This window comes from Larimichthys crocea, chromosome VII, assembly GCF_000972845.2.
Source record: "Larimichthys crocea isolate SSNF chromosome VII, L_crocea_2.0, whole genome shotgun sequence".
In the NCBI taxonomy this organism is placed as follows: domain Eukaryota; kingdom Metazoa; phylum Chordata; class Actinopteri; family Sciaenidae; genus Larimichthys; species Larimichthys crocea.
Genome location: NC_040017.1, coordinates 13764027 through 13775369, shown reverse-complemented (window position 1 = coordinate 13775369; position 11343 = coordinate 13764027). Strand labels below are relative to the sequence as shown.

Below are 11343 nucleotides of genomic sequence, written 5' to 3'. Positions count from 1 at the left end.
TCGTTCACACCTGTGTCCTGTCTTGTGAAAAAGGTCTATTGTTGTACACTGAAACTGCGTCCTCTCTAGAAAGAGTTGTCAAACTTTGAGTCCTGTGAGATCTAATTGGAAATGTAATTTTGTCTCTTGACTTATACATGTCATCACTAATGTGCATTTAATTGTTGAATTGTATCTGTGCAATATTCCCTGTAATCCCATACAGGTGCCGTTAGATTAAAAAAAAAGTCACTCCTGAATACAGGTTTCCAGGATTTTCCAGCCCAAGGATCAGGCTGCCAACCTGCTGCCAAGAATCAAATGTAAGAAAAAGAAGTATCACTAGAAAATGGCTTCAATAGGTAACACAAAACCAATTCCAAATGTGTTAATCTAACTTGTTAACTTTGTTTTAAACAACTTAATTCATTTGTCTGTTACAAGTTAAAGTAATTATTTTTAAGTTGGAACCAACAACCACCTCTTCATTCAGTGAAGATTACCATTTATTTTTAAAAGGGCCACTTGTAATTTGCGGCCACATGCTCCAAAAAACAAACAAACAGGGGGCAGCATTTCACCTCCTCTCAACCTTGATGCAATGACACTCGTGCGATGTAGTAACTATGAAGTAACAGCGAGTAAATTATAAAGCACTGAACCCAATTACGTTACAGCAGTGCAAACCCAAAATAAACAGATTTTGCAGTGATTTATTTTGGAATAAATGCATGAAAAGGATGCCAAATTAACTATGTCATGATAGCGATTTGTAAAAAGTCTGAATTCATACTACAATTTATAAAATGTTTATTTCCTGAATGGAGTTCAAAACACTCAGGGCTATGCCAACTTAGATCATAGTTAAAGTGAAGCTGAAATTTTTAAGAGTTTCCTCTAAATGTTGCATCAGAGATTAGTTCTTCTGATATTTAACTTTTTACATAATTCCATCTGTATTTTGTATACATGTATGTATTATAATAACCCCTGTGAAGCATTGGTGACCCCTAGTGGGGATCGTATCATAATCATAGAGCTCCGGATGCCCACAGATAGCTACAGTAACAAGAGTGGATGTCTGCACCTGCAGAGAGTGAAGATGAATCCACTTTTTAACATCAGAGCAGAATCCAACGTCACTCAGGAGGATTTATTCCACAAGACCCTCTGGCTCTGCTCCTGCTGTCTCTTGTACAGCTCCCTGGGGGCTCTGGGACCAGGAACCCCGGTCTCAGTAACTATCTAGCAGCAGCTCTGTCCCTCTGCCCTGCCTGGACGGACTGGATGCTACAATGACTCACTATCACCTCTCGAGGCGCAAGTCGTATTACAAGCATGGACTGAAGCAAAACATTTAGCACACTAATTTTAGTAAATATTTCTACAACACAATACATAATATCAAACCTCTTTACATTCTCTTGACAATGTTTAGGGTTTTAGGAGTTGATGTTTTGTTTTGTTTTACATTTTTGAGCTATAATTCTCATTCGTAACTTACATATTGACCTATATAATTCTTTGTGATGTTCTCTGAATAAAAAATAATTTTCCCACTGCATATGTAGGCTATTTTGAGGAAAATATTAACTCTTACAATCAACTATCTTTAAAGCAAAATGTGCAAAGAAACAGGTTTCCAGTGAGTACGTGTTGTGTTTGACACTTAGAGTTTTGCAAGATTAAAATGGAAATTACATTATTTTCTAATACACACGCATCATTATTGCAAATCTGTTAACAGTGAATGAAGGAGATTTCCACTGGCCCACGCTCTTCCGCTGGGATGAATCAGTGAGTCAGTGTGACTGAATGACTCAGTCATTCATGTCCGTCATAGATAAATCTCTGTGCTGCTGCCTCCCTTCTTCATCACACATATCTTCAGTGTGTAATGCATCATTTGAATACTGTGTGTGCGTGTTCCTGAGGGAAGGAGGGGCAACATTTGTATTTGTGTGTGTCCTGAATGGTCTGCATTCATACAGTTTTCCTCTATATACTGCTGGGCTATCATATCACAATACACTTCATTGTGGGTCAGTGGGTTAAAGTCAAATGAATAGTGGAGTAACACTGAAGCATGCTGGAAAAAACACACAGTGACGACTTTGTGTTGTGGTCAGCGCAGCTGTCTGCAGGAGGCGAGGAGAGCATCATAAGACATGAGTTGATTTTATTACTATTTATTTACTATCTATTCATTTATTGTTACTGTAAATGGTGGAGGGAGGAATCATCGGGGTCAGAGTGGTAGAAGACATGGGCACACATTTAATTAGTCTACAAAACAATTAACAACAAACCTACCTTTGCCTTTTTAGGGATCTTTAAAGACTTTTGCACCTAGTTTCCACCAAGTAAAAGATCTGAGGTTTTTTTTTTCCACTTGATGGATTGTGTAAATAATTGTGACTTCATGAGGATGTGATTCACAATGAGTTCTTGCAACAAGCAGTGACATGAGCTTGATTGAAGTGCTGAAAAAGGAAAGGTTGCAACAAGTAAATGTTATCGATTTAACGGGTTATATTTTTACTTGGAAAAAGTTCCCAAAGGTGACATCTTAAATTCGCATGTCTTGTCTGGCCAACGGTCCAACCTTAACAACAAGTAGAGGTAGAGCCACCCGGGGCAGAACATGCAAACTACTCCGCACAAAAAAGCCCCAACCAGCTGGGGGGGTTTGAACCAGGAACCACCACTTTGCCGCCCACCCAACCTTAACAATCCATAACATTTCAGAACATGAACATTTATAGACATTTTTGCTTAGACATGTCTCAGAATTATTGCATTTTTATTGTCTGTTCACTATTGTGATGATTAATGTTTTCTCATTCATAACACCCATCATAGCCTGGTTTCAGAAATCCAGATGTGAGAGATACCAGAACACGTATCCAAGTTTCTGATCACATGTTTAGGTTTTGTTGATTGAGGTGCATATAAACTGACTTTGTTGTATGTTGTAGAAAAGAACACGCACAAACTGGCACCAGTGAACTGATTTAATTACAAAGATGAACCCACAGTGACAAAAACAAGAACAGTTACATACAGGAAGTAACTCTGATAGACTGTAACCATGACAACCGCAACATGTCAACCAGAACCAGAGATAAACAGAGTTTATGGTGGCAGCGCATAACTTGCCAACCTGTAGACATCCGTAACAAGGCAAACGTATGTTTTGGAGCTAACGTGGCTACCAGTGAAAACATCAAAACTCTATCTTTCAGAGGCCATCTCGTCTTCTTTTGTAAAGATCTATGACAGTTATAATTTAAACGTCACTGACAGCGCATGCCAGAGAGAAAGGGGAAAAAAAATAATACAAACAAAAACAAACCTTACACAAATATATAAAAATATGCCATTAGATTTATATCAACAATTGAGGACCGTGGGTGCACTATTTACAGAAAAAAAGGCAATATATACCAATATTTACAACAATAAAGACTTCTTTCACATACAGGCATGAGGAGGTTACTTACAAGTTGCTGAGAGTTACAGTGATGACAGGATGAGTTTGATGTGATGATGAAAAATTTAGTTTCTTTAACCGGCACACAACAGGTGTTATTCTGTCAATCCTTTAGTTTTACTTCATATCTAAGTGTGTGTGTGTGCATGTATGTCTGTAAAACTGAGAAACTCAATACATTGGGTTCAAAACTGCTGAAAATAGGATTATTCAGTTGTTTATATACTCATGTGACTACCAAGAAAACAGAAAAGTACATTCTTAAGGCAAATATTCTTTCTACTGATTACTGAAAATCACGAATAGAGCCTTCAAACTAAATTACAACTAAAACTGTTGTCAGCCCAGGACATTAAGTGATTACGTTTTAGAACCCAGCTTGAAAATGAACTAAAATAAAAAATAAAAATAAATCACCACCATCATGGGGCTGCGACCCTTTTTTTTTTTTGCTGCCCAACTCACAGTTTGTTTTAGTTTTTTTTAGAAATGCTGGTACCAGCACATTTGGAGATAGCATGCAGATGTTCCTCTAAACACTGTTCACACAACTCTCCATTCTACAGGGAGCCTCCCGTTGCTCTACAGCCAGCATAGATATACAGCATTTTATGGGCAACTTGACAGTGGTTGGCACTGAGAACACAAATATTAATTCTGTGTGAAACATACAGAACATAAACGGTAGCCTGCCTGCTACCTTAACGTTAGAGGACACTGAGGAATAATTGAACATTTTGGGAAGTCGTTTTATTCGCCTTTTTGGCTTGGGAGTTAGATAAAAACATCAATGCCACTCTCGTATCTATTTGTGAAGCTACAGCCAGCAGTGGGTTACCTTATCTTAGCTTAGCAGACAGGAAACAGGGGGGAACAGCTAACAACATAACTCACTAATTAACACATTATGTCTTATCTAGACGAGTACAAACAAAAGTGTAAAAAATGATGAGTTTTAGTTTTACAAAGGGTTCTGTGGTGTAACCTGTTTAGCAAAGCCCACTGACTTCCTGAGCTTTTCTACACTTTAGTTTGTGTAATAAACAAACGAGACATAACGGGTTAATTATGAGCATTAGTGCATGTATGCACATTTTTTTTGTACCTTTAGATAGAGCTGGGATAGCTGTTTCCCCCCTGGTGTTATGCTAAGCTAAGCTAATTGGCTGCATCTTAATATTCACTGTACAGACATGAGCTATATCAATCTTCTCAGCTAATTCTCCACAAATAATTACATATTTTCCAATATGTCAAACTAATCCATTTCCTAAAATTCAAACTTTCCTCTGCTGTATTCTTCACAGGCTACCACAAACTGAATGAAATTTCTGTGGGCAAAAAATCAAAAAATAAAAAGCACTTGTGGAGGATGCACACGTACAGTACACAGGCCTTTACACTTAGAGGCAAAGAGCTCACTAGCTAGTTAGCAGCTATCACAACAACCAACCAATCCTCTTAACCGTTAGCCGCTCTCACAGCGGGAGAGTTAGCCTAATGTGGATGAGTTTGGGAAGTGAAGTGCCCAGATGGCTGGCAAAGTGCAATGAGGTTTTCTAGGCTTGGAGGGATCAAAGACAATCACTGCTTAACCCCGAAGCCTGAGGCTAACGTGTGTGTGTGTGAGTGGGTGTGTGTGCAAGGACAAGTCAGAGTCACCCTTCACTTCCTCCAGACATCTGCTGCAGGACGAGGGAGAGCTGACTTTTCACTGTGTGTGTGTGTGTGTGTGTTTAATGGCTTAACTTTTAGCCTTCTGAAGGCACGTGCAGGTGCTCAGCATTTGTCCTTCTGACCTACTCCGTATCTTGTGCTCTCTCTTTATTCACAAACAAACCACATGCATTCCTGTTCTCAAATGATCAATACTGAAATCACTGTGCATTCGGGGTGTAACAATACATTTTAGGGTTATATTTCCTGCAACAAAAATGCCATAAAATGCACAGTTGAGCTGCAAAATAAAGAAAATCGTAGCATTTTGGCACCCAAACATGCGACAGAGTGACTGTTCGGATACAATCTGAAGTGAATTTTGGGATCGCTTTGACCACAAACAGCCATTAGATGAGTAAAGAGAAAAGTATTTCCACAGCCTCTCCTTTCTGTTTCCCTGCGGAGATACACAACTCTGGAACATGAACCCTGTATTGTGTATGAGTGGACTGTATCGTTACACCCCTACTGTGAATGTCTATCTGCCCTGAAACAAACTATTCCCACGTATCTATTCCTGTAATCGAGCGAGGGCCTCCTTGTTCTTCAACTCAAAAAGAAAAAAGTGAAAGCTATATCTTCTATAAATTAAGTGCTGTAAAAGAAGGCGCTAAAAATCAAAACCATAAATACTATACATAACTATCGTTATCTGCTACCACAGCCTAGCGTCATCTCTAAAGACTCTGCTGTAGAAATCAGCTCCTGATTTACGCTCAACAAAGTGAAATTTCATGGCAAAAGAATCCAGATCCATTGATGTCAAAACTCTAAACACATACAAGGCTTTGGCATAGTCATGTTAAGGAGGAATATCTCCAATGCACTTTTTTTTTAAACTTAACTCCAGTAGTGGGCATCATCTACGTTCACGTCATCTTAAACTGGCAGCAAAAATTAAATAACAAAATCAGATACGATGTGATTATCTGTGAAAACACGATTATGAATATCTTGAGATTCAGCAGATGAAGGCTGTGCATTAATGTGTGACTGTGTGCATGTGTTTATAATCTTGTTAGACACCCTTGCTGCATATTGCACTTCAATGATGCTCCTATTCACTCTCACTCTACAGGAGAAAAGATTATTTTAGCAGTCTCACACCTATAAGCAATGATTATGGAGTAGATAATACATTTCAACTCTACTGGCACCAGAAAATCTGCTATTCAGGGGCTGTTGTCAAGACTCAGCCAATCAGGTTTAAGGAGCAAAATACTCTACAGATGTCAACCCTGCTAAGTTTGAACTCCATCTGCAGAAATCAGCTTACAGTCTGTCATGGTATGTGTTTCTAAGTTTCCACTCGTAGATATCAATATGTTTTTACCTCTGGTCCTCGGGAGGAATTTTGTCTGCAGTTCAGGCTAAGATGAAGTGATGATGGAGTAAAGAGTTGATGTCAAAGTTCAGAAAAAACAGAGAAAATGTCAAAGGACAAGTACATGCTTCACTTTTGTCTCAGTTAACCTAAACGTCCTCTTTAAACCCCCTGTGCAATGACATTCTGCAGAGTCCAAGTTGTCTTCTGTCTTTCTTTTCTTCACTTGTTCTAAGTCTAAACATACATCAATCTGTCACAGTTTCATTTTTCCCTTCTCCATCTCCTTCGGTAAAGACTTCAGTTTAAAGACACTTTTCTAGACAACATTTGCAGATGCCAAAAAACGAAAAATACACACGCACAGACGCCACTCAGTGAGGAACAATGCACACCATCAGAAACATTAACACAAGAAAACTGGGTTTGAAGTGATCATATTCATTAGTAAGTCCAGGAGGGAGCTGACAGCCATATTATGCACATAGAGACCGGTGGACTGAGCAGAAGACCAAAAACAACAACACCAAAAAGTGAGGAGTCTGGTGGGAGGTAAAGGACAAGAGCTTGTGTGCCGTTCTCAGCTAGAGGGAGGTCGGGGCAGGTTGTTTGAACCAGGGGTCAATTGTCTCAGACCCTCCAAAGCAAAAGATGGTTGGTACTGTCATCCCGTCCGACTGTTTCACTGCTATTGGTCAGTCTGAAGTCCTCGTAGCCATCGCCGCCAGAAATGACTAGGTGGTTGGTTTTTGGAGGGATGTGGGCAGACGCTCTGCGACGTGCAGAATCACGCCTTTGGAGGTTCCCATCAACTGTGCTGCCGCTCTGGGATTGGTTGCCTAGAAAACAGAAAGGAGGGATTAAAGCTCAAAGGCAGGCACGTAAAGATAAAACTTTTGTGAAATGTTTCGAAGTAGACCCCCGCCCAAAAAAAAAAAAAACAATAATAACTACCTGTAGAGTCAGCTGTTGTAGGTCGCAAGTTCATATCAAACCCTTCAGGTAGTTCGATCGATGTCAGGAACCGAACGTGGCCCGTATGTCCGTGAGCCGAGCCCATTGGAACCAGTGGAGATTTCAGTGTCCCGGCCCCAGTTCCTGAGCTCACTGCTGGGATCGTCAGAGTAAGGACCACCCCTGTAGAAGAAGAAGAAGTAGAATCTTAAAATGTGCTTTCTTTTTTATTCCAGGTCATAATGATCAATATAAAATTCTAACATACCACCATTTAAAAAAGTAAAGTAATTTAAGTCATTTAAAAGTAATTGCTTCTAACAAGACAATATATAGAAGCCTCATCCTTTTTATTCTTTTATCAGTTGTAACAAAAATAACCACAAATTCATGCTGTTTGCATGAAATACTTTTAGCTTGTTTCCAGTCACTTCTGATTTAATATGGTTAATACATTTTAGGTTTCTTTGATACTTGTGTAGTGTGTTTTCACCTGCACTGGTGCCGATCCACAGCAGATCCTTACAGGCCAACAACGCTGTGATTCTCAGACAGGCGGCCTTGTGCTGCCTGATGATCGCATCTGCACCTGAGAGGAGAGAAAGAAAACAGTGGTGAGGATGAAGGACAGTAAATGTAGGGAGTTGAGATATTGAGTTATTCAGCTCGTACATATGAGCTGCTGTGTTTACCTGCGAGCATCTTATGTACAGCCGGCGCCACGTCCACCTCTGTCAGGCTCTCCCAGCTCTGAGCGTGGTACAGCCTGACCAGCGCACTGCCCTGCAGCGCCAACCACACACCCTTACCGTACGCCACCATGCACGTCACGCACCGACTGCTGTCTGTGCCCACCTGGAACCAGTGCTGAGAGGAAGGGAAGAAGTGTCACTTAACGGTCTGTCTACCTTGTTATTTATTCACATATCCATACATCCTTCCACCCACCTCTTGTACCAGTGTAGTTGTGTTGATAATAAGGACTCTGTTCTGTGAGCCACACCATAGTTTTCCTCCAACAGGAACCATTTTGGTAACAGGGCTACTGGGCGTACCCAAAACTAACGTCTGAGAAGACTGAGGGTCCCAGAAACTGCCTGTAGGTTCAGATTAAAGGGAGATTATACAGGGGAAATACAAAGAAATCGCAAAACATACATATATTTTTAAATAACGGCAGGAATGGGTTGGATAATTGGAGCAGCAATTTGACGTCACTTCACACTCAGATCTTACCTGCTTCTCTCTGATAGACAATCACCTCTCCGTTGGCCAAAGACACAAACACTTTGTTGTCCAAATACCTGTAGCAAGTCAAAAGAAAGTAAGTACAAGTAATGAGAAAACACTAATGATACAAAAGATACACATTTTTTTGCAAAATCTGGATGTATCCACTACAAGAAAATACAAAGAGAGATGAAACTTCAAATTTTATTACAATTTCTAGTATTCTATTTGTTTTTAAAAGGCAAAGCAGTGACCAAAACGGAAACTCACAGTACACAGAGGATGGAAGCTGAGTGTTGCATCTTCATGCTGTTTTTACGGTTTCGGATGTTGTCCGAGGACTGGTACACGTGGATGCTATAAAAAACAGGAGCAATAAAGAAAATTAGGTCATTAGATCAACAAGCAAGGAAGCTATTTCTACGTGAAAATAGTTATTTGATGAGAAGCTTTGTTGTTATGTACACATGGATGCTACTGGTGCATTAAGTGTCATAACTCCACTCTTTTTCATTTAACTTTTATTTTATAAGACCTATAGCTGTGTGTCATCACTCACCATCCATCTTCAGTACCCAGCCACACTGAGCTCTGGTAGGCTTCCGGGTCGATGCTGAGCAGGTCTTCCAGGCTCGCCCTGGTGAACGAGCCCCGGGAGGAGCGGCGCATGGCACGGCCATCCATGGGACTCTCTGTGTGTACGCGACCTCCTCCGCCTACCCCCAACATCCCTGGAGCTCCGTAGCTGCTTGCCACTGGGAACTCCTGCTCCTCCTCACTGCTGGTGGTCTCTGTAGCCATGTCCTTGGAGCCTGGACCCTCATCATCTGAGAAGGGGAAATGAGAGAGGATAAGTACATGATGTGTACCAGTATGTGTGTGACTGGAGTGTGTATGAGTGTCTTTACTCACTGCCATAGCTGGATGATATGGTGGAGTGACTGGCCTGACTCTGTAGAGTGGAGGAAGGGCTGGGTGAGTCCTCGTCGTCAGTGTCATCACTGTCAAATGGAACAAGCTCTGCCCCTGGTCCTGGAAACAATAAATTAATCAGCTGTTAAATTATTTATTGTTTAATTAATCCATCTAAATATAGGAAACTGCAGTACATACAGGTAGAATACAAGCCATTGTACTATGTAAAACATTTATGGACAAACCTGTAGGTTGCTCGGTCAGCTCCAGAGATGAATGAGCGATAGATATGTGGAGCTGCTGCTGGGTGTGACCGGGTGCCCCGGGGGCGGGGGTGATGCTGGGCTCTGAGCCACGCTCCCTAAGAGGTAAAGAGTGATTAGTTAATGGTACAGAGTATAAATGAGGTCAATGAATCAGTCAAGTGGCAACTTAATAGGAACTGATGTTTGATTTTTGAGCTCTGCATGCTAAAAAATTTATTCAGTAAGAGGTGTTTTTAATGAGCTCAGATGACATAATGACTTTCTGGGTCACTTGATGCAACTCACTCACAAGTGTCGTGTTTTGAGTGATACATACATACATACATACATACATATTTAAATGTAATGTAATAGAAGCACACACATGTGCAACTGCATAAACACAGTGTGAGAAACATCTTTTGGGGAGGTCTTGCCCTCAGCAGTATTGTGTCTGGGATGTTCCTGTTCAGCCAGATAACATTCAGTCAGTCAGTTTCCAGGTCGGCCTTGACCAGATTACGGAGAAGTCAAGCACACACACACCATACACACTCATGAGAAACACACATTTGCGTGACGCTCAGGACATTGACTACGTCATTATAACAAAGTACAGGATTGACGCTCAGGACATTGACTACGTCATTATAACAAAGTACAGGATGGTTGGGTCCATATCTGGTAATTTCAAACTGTTTGCTATAAAAAGGCCTATTGACTGGTAATTGAAAGATGTTTGAGAAAGACTTAAATCTGAGACGACTGGACTTTTTACCCAGGTATTTAGCCTTGGCTGGATCGTTAACCAGGCCATTATTCACTCCTCTTTCTTTAAACCACCAAACCTTCCTATTCAAGCTGTGAACATTATTGTCACCATGGGTTGGCCCTCCTGTGTTGTGCCATGTTAAGTGGCTGTCTGCATTCCTTACTGCATTCGACTACAATGAGAATTACAATGAGAAACCATCTCTCAATAGAGGAGAAGGCCTCAGATACCACTTATCCTCCACCTACAATGCTGTCCTTTCCAAACTTCCCCAGGAGACTAAACAAGTCACACTTGGCCAGTGACTGTCGTTCACACCAGAACCCAGTGGCTCACAATAACAAGGAGCACTAATGGACCAAGTGGGAATAATGGCCTGGTTAACGATGCCACCAAATACCTGTGTTTCCCTACCAGTCAGAAGTGAAGAAGCCTCTTGGCTGAGAAGTGAAACATCTTTCATCTTTCTAAAAGAACAATGACCTGGACGACTGAGACTTAACTGAAAAATGTCTTTTATGCCTCAGATGGAGCTCATATTTCTCCTGTCAATGCATTGTGTGTGTGTGTGTGTGCGTAGGTGTGTATGCACTGACCTTCCCTTGAGTCCTGGCACTGCCGCAATACATATGATCCTCGCTGAGCAGACAGCAATGCAGGCCTCCACTGTGGGCTCGTCTTTGATGTTCAACAGACAAACCTGGAGAGAAAC

The 11343-nt window shown here is 41.0% G+C and overlaps 1 protein-coding gene across 2 annotated transcripts in view; it reads right to left on the bottom strand.

Annotated features, from left to right (window-relative positions):
* Nucleotides 1–2979: 2979 nt before the first annotated feature.
* arhgef17 (Rho guanine nucleotide exchange factor (GEF) 17) overlaps nt 2980–11343 on the bottom strand; it is a 64908-nt gene continuing 56544 nt past the window's right edge. For both annotated transcript variants that reach the window (XM_019260984.2, XM_019260985.2), the window contains 11 exons: nt 11228–11331; nt 9860–9975; nt 9612–9731; nt 9259–9526; nt 8970–9056; nt 8706–8773; nt 8418–8566; nt 8162–8336; nt 7963–8058; nt 7470–7652; nt 2980–7354 (listed from right to left, as the gene is read on the bottom strand). In XM_019260984.2, the coding sequence (XP_019116529.2) occupies nt 7146–7354; nt 7470–7652; nt 7963–8058; nt 8162–8336; nt 8418–8566; nt 8706–8773; nt 8970–9056; nt 9259–9526; nt 9612–9731; nt 9860–9975; nt 11228–11331 (1575 nt within the window). In that variant the 3' untranslated portion in view covers nt 2980–7145. The remainder of the gene's footprint in view (nt 7355–7469; nt 7653–7962; nt 8059–8161; nt 8337–8417; nt 8567–8705; nt 8774–8969; nt 9057–9258; nt 9527–9611; nt 9732–9859; nt 9976–11227; nt 11332–11343) is intronic.